The sequence below is a fragment of the Dryobates pubescens genome, chromosome 10 (assembly GCF_014839835.1).
Source record: "Dryobates pubescens isolate bDryPub1 chromosome 10, bDryPub1.pri, whole genome shotgun sequence".
Lineage (NCBI taxonomy): Eukaryota > Metazoa > Chordata > Aves > Piciformes > Picidae > Dryobates > Dryobates pubescens.
In genome coordinates this window covers 24,295,514-24,307,815 of record NC_071621.1, presented here as the reverse complement: position 1 = coordinate 24,307,815, position 12,302 = coordinate 24,295,514, and the positions used below count along the sequence as shown (strand labels likewise).

The 12,302-nt window shown below is 45.5% G+C and overlaps 1 protein-coding gene across 4 annotated transcripts in view; it reads right to left on the bottom strand.

Moving 5' to 3' along the window:
• The window catches only part of SPATA13 (spermatogenesis associated 13), a 153,791-nt gene that overhangs the window by 37,820 nt on the left and 103,669 nt on the right, over positions 1-12,302 (bottom strand). For 3 of the 4 annotated variants that reach the window (XM_054164531.1, XM_054164533.1, XM_054164535.1), the window contains exon 2: positions 7,001-8,797. In XM_054164531.1, the coding sequence (XP_054020506.1) occupies positions 7,001-8,797 (1,797 nt within the window). Of the gene's footprint in view, positions 1-7,000; positions 8,798-10,533; positions 10,586-12,302 lie in introns of those variants that run through there. The other variant, XM_054164532.1, reaches the window with a different exon arrangement.

The following is a 12,302-nucleotide window of genomic DNA, read 5'->3' as shown; positions in this document are numbered from 1 at the left end:
TAGCTTACATTTCTGTCTAACACACTAATTGCCAAATGCTACAAGTCAGCAGCAACATTAGAACTAATTTCTCAGTTCATATAAGCCACCAAATACACAAAGGACCAAGTGACCATGACATAGTGCCCATAAATTATCACCTTCAATTAACAGAGTGAAAGTCCGGACATCGTGTCTCCATCCAGGTACATGATAAAAGGCAACCTTTGCACTTTCTTATCTTGTTAATAGCAGTTGGGAAGCATTAGTGGAAGTTCATTTATCATTACAACAAACTGAGGTCAAAAGCTTGTTTTACGTTTCTTGGATATGATCAATATTTTTATGTGCAAACTGCTGTGACAGGGCACAGAGGTTATGAGATTCCAGATACAGTGAAGCCTCATATAGAAAAATATACATATATATTTGCTTTCTTTCCAGATGTTATAAAAAGACCCAAAAGAGTTATGAGAGACCAGTGATTCCTTGTTGATCCAGTAGGCTAACAATTTCCAACACTGATACCGCTAACTGCTTTTACTGTAGAAGGAAGCACACATTCAGGCAGTGTTTGCAGCTTCTGTCACAAACTAACCAGAGTCATTAAACTAATCCAACTCACCTACAGGAAGAAAACTTCCATCTATTCCTAATTAATTGCAAATTGCAGTATATTCTATTTCTTTACATCCTTCTGCCTCCTTTGCCACTAGCATATTTTCTTTTCAACTAGCTTTTGAGAAGACACAAAATAAACTAATTGATTATCTCACCCTAGAAAACAGAGTGCTATTCAAGCAGCAGTCTGTTGGACAGGAGAATAAAACCTATGCAGCAACTGCAAAAAACCCAAATATTTATTTAAGAACATGTGTATTTACACCTACACAAACATGAAAAGCAGAAGAAATCAAAGTACTATAATCTTATTTAAAAAATTAACCTAAGCTTTAGCTGCTCGGATGTTGTACACATTACAGCAAGAAAATCTGCCTTTTCTTCCACCCCCTAAACTTGAGTGGAATAGAATAGAATTAACCAGGTTGGAAAAGACCCTTGAGATCACCAAGTCCAACCTATGATCCAACACCACCTAATCAACTAAACCATGGCACCAAACACCCCATCAAGTCTCTTCCTAAACACCTTCAGTGACGGTGATTCCACCACCTCCCTGAGCAGCCCATTCCAATGGACAATCACTCTTTCCGTGCAGAACTTCTTCCTAACATCCAGCCGAGATGTCCTCTGGCACAGCTTGAGACTGTGTCCTCTTGTTCTAGTGCTGGCTGCCCAGGAGAAGAGATCAACACCCGCCTGGCTACAACCTCCCTTCAGGTAGCTGTAGAGAGCAATAAGGTCTCCTCTGAGCCTCCTCTTCTCCAGGCTAAGCAACCCCAGCTCTCCTCACAGGGCTTGTGCTCCAGACCCCTCACCAGCTTTGTTGCCCTCCTCTGGACAAGTTCCAGCAAGTCAACATCTTTCCTAAACTGAGGGGCCCAGAACTGGACACAAGACTCGCAGTGTAAAAATTTACAGAGCACTGCTTCATAGAGGGACTCCCTAAAGGAATACCACTGAACTATACTAGTATGAGCTCCTAAAATAGAGGCAGGAAATATTGTGCATTGAAATAAAGTAAAATTACATAAACTGTACCTTGCAATGTGGTAAAATCAATTCCCACTAGCAACAAAAACTACTGTGGTAAAAACATTCAGTTTGGAAGTTTCAAAAGTTGGAAAAAATATGTATAATTCTACCTCTGGGATTTGTCAACACCACAGTAATTGTGGTGTTCAAACTAACAAATACACCCATAAAATCACATTAAAGGATGACATTGAGCCATAGAAATATATTTCGAAGGCATTTTTTTAAAGCAGGTTTGCTTCATTTCACCTGATCTTTGAAAGCCTGCTTACTGTAATCAAGCAAACCGCTTTCCCTCTCAGGAACATGCTCTACCAAGATTAGAGGATTCACCTTCATAATATCCTTATTCCACAGATAAGGAGCAGACAAAAAGTAGTCAAGTCATATAAGTCACAGAGGAAGCATAAGGCCAAACTGGAAATGACAAGCGGATCTCATGACTCTCAAATCTTTTCTTCAGCCTCAAGGATTTCCTTCATGCTCTTCTCTAACTCATTTCCTAAACAAAATCAGCTAGCATATTTCCAACAGGCATAGGGAAGTTTGCAGGGAAATGTATTTGCTTTGCAGAAATAATCTCCTCAGTCATATAAAAATGCAAGTGTGCTAAAACCAGAAAAGTGTTCCCACCATTTTTCCAGTGAGTGATACCTGAGGGCAGCTGGGTAATGCTCTAATGATGTCCATTCTTTACTTCTACTCTATACTATTCTATTCTACTCTACTCTACTCTACTCTACCCTACCCTATCTGAACTGGGACAGCAAGCAATTACATATAGCAAAGGAGTATTCATATCCTCCACCTCCTTTTAGATGTATAGGCATTAATAACCCAATCTCTTTGTCAACTCAGAACACATCAAATCAAGTACCAGGTCTAAAAAACCCACTTTTTAAAAAAAATCTATTTTCCTTTTATTTAGCAAAATAACCAACTTTTTTCCAGGCTGTCTTTGTAATATCTTCTGGTGAGCCTCAAGAACCAAATTATAACCACAGGTTGAAAGTGGAACAAAGCAAAACATAAAAGCCATAGGCTTTTGCATCTCTTCAGTGTCACTCCAGGTAGAGGCCTTCTGGTCCCTGTGCTTTCCACCCTCCCAGAGCAAAGCCCCATCGTCCCTGCCCAAGCCAGCACCCAGACACCAGCAGCTCCCAACAGCAGTTATAAACTCCAGCTTCCTTGGGGTGGAGCTGCCTTGTGCAATCTTAGGTCTGCATGCTATTACTTCCGGGAGCATGGAGTAAAGACAAGGTTGCTGTAGTTGAGCTTGGAGTACAAAGAGTCCAGGCTGCTGTGCTGGCTCCTCCAGTACCTGGTCAGTTTCCCAGCCTGCCTCAGCATCCTGAACTGAGCAGCACAGCACATTGGAAGCTACCACAAGTAGCACAGCAGCCTCCAGATGTCAGTGAGGGGAATGTAAGTGAGTAGGAGGAAAATCTGCAGCTACTTCTGCATCAAGGTGGATTTTCAGTTCTGACGTTCAACACTGCACTTTAAGTAAGACCAAATTACATGGCCAGAAGTGCTATTCCGCTCCTTGAGGTACTATTACTCTTGATCCCAGAGTGAGCAGTGCCTGGGGTACGGAGGTGCTTTACTGTGAGGACCCTTCCTGAAATAGAGTAGAGTACAGCAGAGCAGAATTAACCAGGTTGGAAAAGACCCTCGAGATCATTAAGTCCAACCTATCATCCAACACTATCTAATCAGCTAAACCATGGCACCAAGTGCCCCATCCAGTCTCTTCCTAAACACCTCCAGTGATGGTGACTCCACCACCTCCCTGGGCAGCCCATTCCAATGGCCAATCACTCTCTCTATGAAGAATTTCTTCCTAACATCCAGCCTAAACCTCCCCTGGCACAGCTTGAGACTGTGTTCTCTTGTTCTGATGCTGGTTGTCTGGGAGAAGAGACCAACCCCTACCTGGCTAAGAAATAGGGAGGATGAACTGTGAGGACAGGTCTAAATCCTCTCCATATTGCCACCCATAAAGAGCTTCTTCCTCTTCTCCATAAGCTGTCCCCCAAGTTAAGCCATCAGTGCTCAATATTCAGAGTCCAGAGACCTGTTTGGGACAGACTAGCTCAGCTCTGCCAACAGCTGTGTTCAGGGGAACTGCACAATGTGGATTAGCTGAGACCAGCAATTTTCACACAGAACAAACACACCTCTTCACTGGAATTTATCATTCACTTTTAGTGTTGCAAACAATATATTTAAGTAATAAAAAGTCTTGTGTACTGTGAAACCAGATGCCAGCAAGGCAACTTAAATAACAGGTGTTCTAAGGGTTTGTGAAAGGCTGGGTAAAATGTCAAATAACTCAATTGGTCTTTTTTGCAACAAATTCAGAACAACATTTTGTTTAGAGAGCATTTTGCTGAGACATGCCAGTTCAAAGCACAGCATTTAGGTTTCCATTATCTACAGTGACATGGGATTCTTCTTCAGGAAAGACAATGCAAACTAGTCTAATTACAAACCTGTAGTTAATCACCTCTTGACGGTGTTGAAAAGCAATGTATTGGATATAAGTGGCAATGGCATAAAGCAGAGACTTGGAAAGCACAGGCTGTCACAGACAAGCTTTGGTGACTCACACCTCTGTAGCTTAAGAAGTGCTGAGGCATGGATTCAGGCTGCACTTAATTAGTTCTTCCTCTGGAAGCAACCTCTGGCAGGACCAACAACAAAGAAGGCCAAACACCTTCCCTGCTTCAGTCTAAGTTTTACACTTTGGTGAAACCATAGAGGTGACAGAAGTTACAGGATCTTATGACTGAACCATACAGGGGAAAAAAAATCCCCAAAACATCAAATTCAGATCACTGGATAGACACACTTGTGTGAATACTGGAAAACCTGCTTTACAGCATAGGGAAGCACAAGGTAGAAATGTTTAATTTCCACATTTTTAATAATACAGAGATGGACCAACCTCCACAGACTTCATTGGTTAACTAATCTACTAGATGAGTTAGTAAGGGAATAAATTAGACTTGCTTCCAGCTGTGGTCCTAAAACTGCCACAGGCTGCCACCGTTTAGTCCTTAAAGGGGAACTTGTTTCAACCTGACTGCTTAGCATCCTTGTACTGAAATACGTCTCCTAGCCACAGGGTTTTTAGTGGCTGTACTGGAATACATACTGGCTTTTACATTAAATCCATACAGAAAAGAGGATGTACAAGACGTGGAAACAGTGCAGATCTGTCCATGCACACAGTGTGTTTAAGGTTCAGACAGAGTCTTAGCAATCTGGAATTTGCGTGGCTCAGCACTGTGTCTCATGTGACTGCTGAGAACGAACCAAGTGCTTGACTGTCACAGGAACAACTTGCTGGGTAGGTACAGTTCTGTAATACAGAGGTGTAAGGTAGAGTTTGAAAATTAATTGTAATCAAAAGTTCAAACCTCAGTGACCTCATTGTGTGAGTATGCAGCATTAATAAAAGTGCCTGTGGGCTGAATAAACTCCAACTGAAAAATAACTTGTCAGAGGTATCTCTGGTACCTTCATGCTGAGGGCAGCATGCTGTAAAGATGGAGGAAATGAGCAATGCAACCGTACCACTCTGTTTTGTAGTCACTCTAAGTGCCACAGCTTTCAGCTTGTATATGGGATGAGAAGGCAGCCCAAGCCCAGCGCTGCCACCAGTGCACACTCCATATTTCACACACCTGAAGTGAGCACTAACAGGCACTCACAATTAACATAAAATTCGTTATAGTATAAGGAGAAAGTTGTCATTCCATGCTAGATAATAACAGAATGTGGTAGCAAAACTAAAACTGCAGTAACTTTTATCCACCCAAGGTACACACTCATTTAAAAATCTGTGCTGGCTTGTTTGGAGCCAAGGGGAAGGGACCAGCTGAATTTCTCTGAGGTCATGATCGCAGATCACCACTAGATGGTAGATGAGTAGCATTCATTCTACCTCCCTCTTTATTCCTGAGAAATACAACAGACACACATCCAAGCTAGGGCTCTTGCTTCTTCTGGCAGTGTGAAAGCATCTCCTTGCAAACGCTCTTAAGTGAGAGTTTTGGAAAAAATGCAGTGTTAAGGCAATTCTGGAACTCTGAGGGAGCAATAACCTCAGAGCTTCTCCAGTCTTGTACAGCAGCAAGCACTACAGTAGACAAACTTGCTTTTCTCCAGCAGAAGAACAATATTGACAAGCTCTGTAACCATTTACAGTTAATTTGACAAAACCATGCCAGGCTTTTAAGAGAGCTCCACAGATACTGTAAGTGTTTACAGCATGAAAGGTTGAAGTTTGTGCAGCCACAACTGCCTTTGTCTATCTCATACCTAAGGTGTAAGATACTTTTAGTCAAACCAAGGTGGCTTAAAAGCTAGGTCAGCTTTGTTTTGTAAATGGCTTCCATATTCATACAGACCAAGAGGGATTTTTGCCCATATGTATTTTTCCCAATGAGTAGCAAACCTTTCTCTGCCACCTCACCTCATCTAGCTCAAAATCCCACTGGTGTGCAGCAGGGGCTGAGGTGAGCCACAGCGTTTTGAGACAGGTGCAGGATACGTCTGACAGCTCTTCACCAACACTGCCAAATCATTGGCACATTGGCACTGGGGCAGTTGCAATGTGCCCCAGTGCTTTAGGTAAGGGCACAGCACAGGGTTATTATGTGAACTTCAAAGATGCTGCAATACAGCATGCTGAGAGTACAAAACTATGCATTAGGTGCAGTAAAATGCTAGTCTTCACGAAAACATTAGTAACAACACACTCAGCTCAACATCTAAAGTACTGCTGTTTGAGATTTGAAAGCAACTAAACAACCAGTTTACCCTCAGCATGACCATCACTGCACACCGAAAACATTTGATATGACTGAATGCTTAAAACTCTACATCTTTCACACCACACTGCTCTACAAGTATCACCATGTTCTGCAAGGCTTCCACAGGCCAAGTGTTTTACATTAAATCAACACTACTTCAAAATACACAGACTCTTTAGAGACCTTTCAGCTTGGAAGGAAATACAGCCAGACCTTGCTCAGGCTGGTAAAATCTGACAAGACCACATGACAAGGTGGTGTATCTGCAGGGTGCAATAAGCTGCCCTTGAAAACAGACAGGAATAGCTTTGCTGCCAAAACTTTCTTTGATATTAATGTACAAGAAAAAACTAATTTGATGTTATTATCCAAAGAGAATATATTAAAGGAAATAATTGCTGTCAGCATATTTTAGCAATAATAAGCTGCAACAGCCATTAGCATTCAGGTTAGTTTGCATTGTTTGCATTGTTTTACATTAATAAAGACAAAGCCTAATAGATACATATTCCAGCTTCTAAAGGATTTTGCTTTCCTCTTACCTCTTCCTTTTTCTCTTCAGCACCAGAGGCTAAATTGAGGCTCAGTTGAGAGTGGCTGCTTATGCCACTGTCTTCATTTCCATCATCATAATACACAGTTTGCACTGAGTCCTGGAAGCAAACAGGATTCCTGCCCAGCTTCATCCCCAGTACTTCAACTCTCTCGTCGCTCTCTGATGAGCTCAGTGACAATGTGCTGTGATGGTTTGGACACTGGAAATTCATATTGCACTTTACCTTCTCTGCAGTGGGACTTTGAGGCTTTGGAGTAGTTGGTCTGACAGGAACATGAGGGTGTTCAGCTTCATATGGAAACTGCTGAGTAGATTTTGGTTCATCTGAGTCCGAATAAAACACTTCATTGGGAAACGGACTAATGTCATTCAGCGTGGGTGATAAGCTATCAGAGTCTGGGATACCTGATGACGTCCTGAGGCTTTTGTCTTCAGCAACGGCTACATTCATTTCAGCCTCTTTATCCTGAGCAACTGAGGAGCTCTGCAGACAAGGTGTTCCTGGCAAGGAAGAGTCTGGACTAGATACCGGGGAGGTGCATCTCTTTCTGTCATGATCCGTGCTGCTGGAAACCCTGCGGGAGTAGTCATCATGCAGTCTGCTGTTTGACCTTGTTCTCTGGGACTGATCACTGGGAGCAGGAGCTGTGGCCTTAGGGCTATCCTTCTTCCATGCAGCATCTGCAACATTACCGACAAGTTTCAAAACTCGGTCGAAATCCTTTGCCCTGATAGGGCTCTTCCATCGCTTGGATCTCCTCTCAGGATTCCCACTGGTTTTGGCTGAGTCAGCTGAAGTAACACTCACAGTTCGTGTCGGTATTTGTTTATCATTTGCAACCTTGAGGTCAGTGAGGTTTGAGGTGGACTTCCGTTTGAAGGAGCTTTTTTTCAGGAAGTTCAAATTATCTGAACTTTTGCTCCTCCGGTAAATGATCCTGTTGTTTTCAGAGTCTTTCACCAAAATTTCACAGATCTTTGCCTCGGCGATGACAGGTGATGTTGGCCTGGTACAGTTGTGATGACTCTGAGCTTTATCCGTGTCTACCAAGTTTATGCGGCCAGCACCATAAGCCCGCCTGATGCTGCGTGAGCGATGAGTATTCCTCAGGAAAGACTCATCACTATCCTCTGCGTCGGAGCAGTCAGAAGCTAAGCCATCCACTGCATTCTGGAAATCGTGTAGAGGCCCCGAATAGGAATACCGGTTAGACTCTACTCGCATCATGGCCCCATTTGAACCAGGTTTGCCTACACCATTCTCATTTAAGATGTCTGAGCATTCCCTTGTTTGAATTCCTTGGAGAACTGAAGATTTCAGCTTCTTGAAAGATCCCATTTTTCGGATGGAAGACAAAGCATTCCACGTGGATGAGTTGCCCATCAAAACCAGAGAACGAGGCCTGTCAGAGCTGGAATTAGCCCGTTTCCGAGGGGTGGTGAAAAAGCGCATGATTTTGGAAGGGCTGAGTTTATCCTCATGAATTTCCTCCTCATGAGTGTCACTAGTACTGTATCCACCATTATGACTGACATAAGTAGTCTGGGTTCGGGGCTCTTTATTATCCATAACTATGCAAGTAACAGTGGTGCCGTTTCCACAGCCATTTGGAAACGTTGTCATGTTCTCGATGCTGCATGCATGGAGATGGAGGCTGGGGTAGCTCAAAGCAACACCACTATCCCCAACAGCTGAGCTCGCTGCCTCCCCTTCATTTGCTGCACCTGGGTTTGTCTTGCTTTCACATCGACTGGGTAGGCTGAGCTCCTCAGGCTGCACTGCCTGCATCAAGAAAACAACTAACAGTTAGAGAAATCTTAACAAATCCCCAATGAAGAGAACTTCAAACCTTATTGTAGGAAATAAAGACATGCATGAAAAGAAGTCCTTTTTCACCAAACAACTCCATATTGCAGAGGTGGGAAGACATTCATAACTCTCTCAAAGTATAAGTGCATTCATTAGCAATTTAAGAGACCAGAGTAATTTCAATATGTACTTGCTGCTCTAATGCTTAATCAGCTAATAAATTCAGTATGACTACCACACCTACCTTCCAACACCAAATATAATCCACATATACTCTTAAATAGAAACCCCCAAACCCAGCAATCCAGTCTTCTTCCTCACAGAACTCAGCACCAAGCCAAGACACACAAGTATTTTTCATCCAAAAAAATTGAGCATATTCATCAAGTGCCACCTAATCTTCAAACAGCAGGCAAAAAAGGCAGACAAACATACTTCTTCCTACATTTGCTGACAGAAAGCTTGCAGGACACTCAACTGTCTTGTCTGTCCCCCAACAGGTAAATGTAAGAGTGACATCAAGTGCAGAGCAAAGCATTTTTCCCTAGCCAAAGAAAACAAGATCCAAAAGTACACAAAGCCAGACGCCCTCCTATGCTGTTGTGATGGCATGATGAAAACGTGTATTTGGAAGCGACCAGTGTCTGTGACTGGGATGTGCTATCTCCATGAGCTGAGCATGGCAGACCCAGCAGCCCACACCACACTCTCGTGCTGGGGAGAGAGCTGCGAGGGGACCACTGGCCATGCCCTGCTCTACGAAAGGGTCTCTGCTGGGCAGGCAGATGCTTGGATCACCGTGCTATACAATACCGAGAAACATCTGGGATGCCCACTCCAAAGCTGGCACTTAAAAACTAAAGTAATGACACGGTTCTTTCTGCAAGGGATTTTCACACAACTGTCGCTGCTTGGGAGCTAATTCCCCCATCGCCCTAAAGGACAGAAAACGTATAGCAGTGTTTGAGAGAGAGAGGTAGCCCCAGCCCCTCTTTTGTCTCCTTCCCACCCAAGTGGCCGCGGGGCCAGCGGGGATAAGGGGTGGCTCCTGGCAAGCGGAGGGGGTCGGGCCAGGCAAGGAACCGGCGGCAGAGCCGTTGCAGGATCTGCAAACGCTTGTCTGCATTTTTCATCGCGGCAAGGCTGCAGCGAGCAGCAGATGCCCCGCAGGAAAACCCCGACTACCACACCAAACGCGGGAGGGTTGGAGCCCGTGTCCACTGTTTTCAAGGCTGCTTCCTCCCGAGTGCACTTTAAAAGTTTTGCAAGCCTCTGTTCCCATGAGGTTAAAAGGATTTTCTAGCGCTTCAGCGAGACGCCCGAAATCTCCCTCGCCGCAGCTTTTAATCCTCCTCATTCAGAGGGTCCCAGCGGGAGACTGCCGAGCTGCAAGGCAGAGCAGAGCCGAGCCTGCCCATACCGTCGCAGCACCGGGGGCCGGACAAAAGCCAGCCGGGCACCGAAACTTCGGCCTGCCCTTGTGCTCTTGTACCGCTTGCGAATTTCCACGCTAACGAAAATATGTCTAACAGGAACAAGACACTACTCTCGGCAGAGTTCCCTGAGAAAGCAGCTTTGGGAGAAACTGCACCTGAGAATGCAGAAAGGCAGCGGGAGAGCAAGTGCAACGGAACGAAAGAACCGGGTCACAGCGTGGAGCCCCGTGATGCTGCCGCTGTCGGGAGGCAACTCGCGGAGCAGCGCCTTACCTGGGGGGAGCGGGAGAACCCCGCCAGCACAACCCGTCCCCAGCGCAGCCCGCTCCCGCATCGCTATGGCAGCGGCCGCCGCGGCGGGGCGGAGAGAGGGCGGCGAGCAGGGGCGGAGAGCTCCGCGCACACGGGCAGCGCCGGCCGGGGGCGGTGGCCCAGGAGGGCGGAGCGGAGCGACCCGGGAACCCCCCAGCTACTCCGGCCACCCCGGCGCCGAGCCTTCCCTCCCGGACAAGGGTCTGCCTCTCTCCGCCCCCATCCGCCCGGCCAGAAGTGACACCCACCGGGTCTCCAAAGCTGCAGCTTGTTTGAAGGAGACTCCCCACCACCTGCCCTGATTTGCAGTGATGCCTCAGTAGAAAGTACCTGGCCACACAAGGATGATCATGTTTAGTATATTCAAGACATCATGCGTGTGCATCCATGGACAAGGGAAGACATATGTCATCTATCTGGACTTTTTCTAAACGTTTTACACAGCACCGCCCCCTTCCCCCCGCCCTGCCAACATCCTTCATCCTTCTCTCTAAACTGGAGAGATACGGATTTGATGGGTGCACTGTTCAGTGGATAAGGAATTGGTTGGATGATCACATACAAAGGCTAGTGGTTGACAGCTCAATGTCCTAATGGAGATGAGTGACAAGTGGTGTCCCTCAAGGATCTATATTGGGACCAATAATGTTCAGTATCTTTATCAGTGATACAGACTGTGAGATTGAGTGCACCCTCAGCAAATTTGCAGATGATACCAAGCCGAGTGGTGCAGTTGATAAGACTGAAGGACAGGGTGCCACCCAGAGGGACCTGGACAGGCTGGAGACCTGGGTGGAAGACAAGCTCATGAGGTTCATTCAATAAGGCAAAGTGCAAGGTCCTGCACCTAGGTCAGGACAATATCAATAAAGGCTGGGGAATGATGAAATTGAGAGCAGCCCTGCAGAAAAAAACTTGGGAGTACTGGTCAATGAAGAGCTGGACATGAGCCAGCAATGTGCACTTGCAGACCAGAAAGCCAGTCGCATCCTGGGCTGCATCAAAAGAAATGTGGCCAGCAGATCAAGAGAGGTGATTCTGCCACACTGCTCTGGTGAGACATTATTTGAAGTGCTGTGTCCAGCTATGGGACCCCCAAAACAAGAGAGACATAGCCCTGCTGGAGCAGGTCCAGAAAGATGGTCAGTGAGCTGGAGCACCTTTCATACAAAGACAGGACAGAATAATTTGGGCTGTTCAGCCTGGAGGAGAGAAGGCTCTGGGAACACCTTATAGCTACACTTCAGTACCTGGAGGGAACCTACAGAAAGGCTGGGGAAGGACTGTTTAGAAAGGCTTGCAGTGATAAGATGAGGGGTTTTAAACTGGAGCAGGGTAGATTTAGGTTAGAAGTTCTTTATAATGACAGTGATAAAATACTAGAACTAGCTGCCCAGGGATGTGGTTGATGCCCTGTCCTTGGCAACATTTAAGATCAGACTTGATGTGGCCCTGGGCAACCTGATCTAGTCAGAAGTGTCTGCAGGGGCACTGGGCAAGATGACCTTTGATGGTCCCTTCCCATTCAATGCAATCTGTGAATCTGTGTTGTCCCAGCTCACCTCACCACTCAAGGTGCATTTCTAAGTACGTGTGCTCCACTCCCCCCTGCTTTTGTTGTAGGCACAGTCCAGTCATTGCCCAACACGTGTACCAGTTCTCACCCCTTCTCAAACACAAGTTTATTTTCCCAGTTAAAATCTGTGCATTAAATAGTCCACTTCATTACA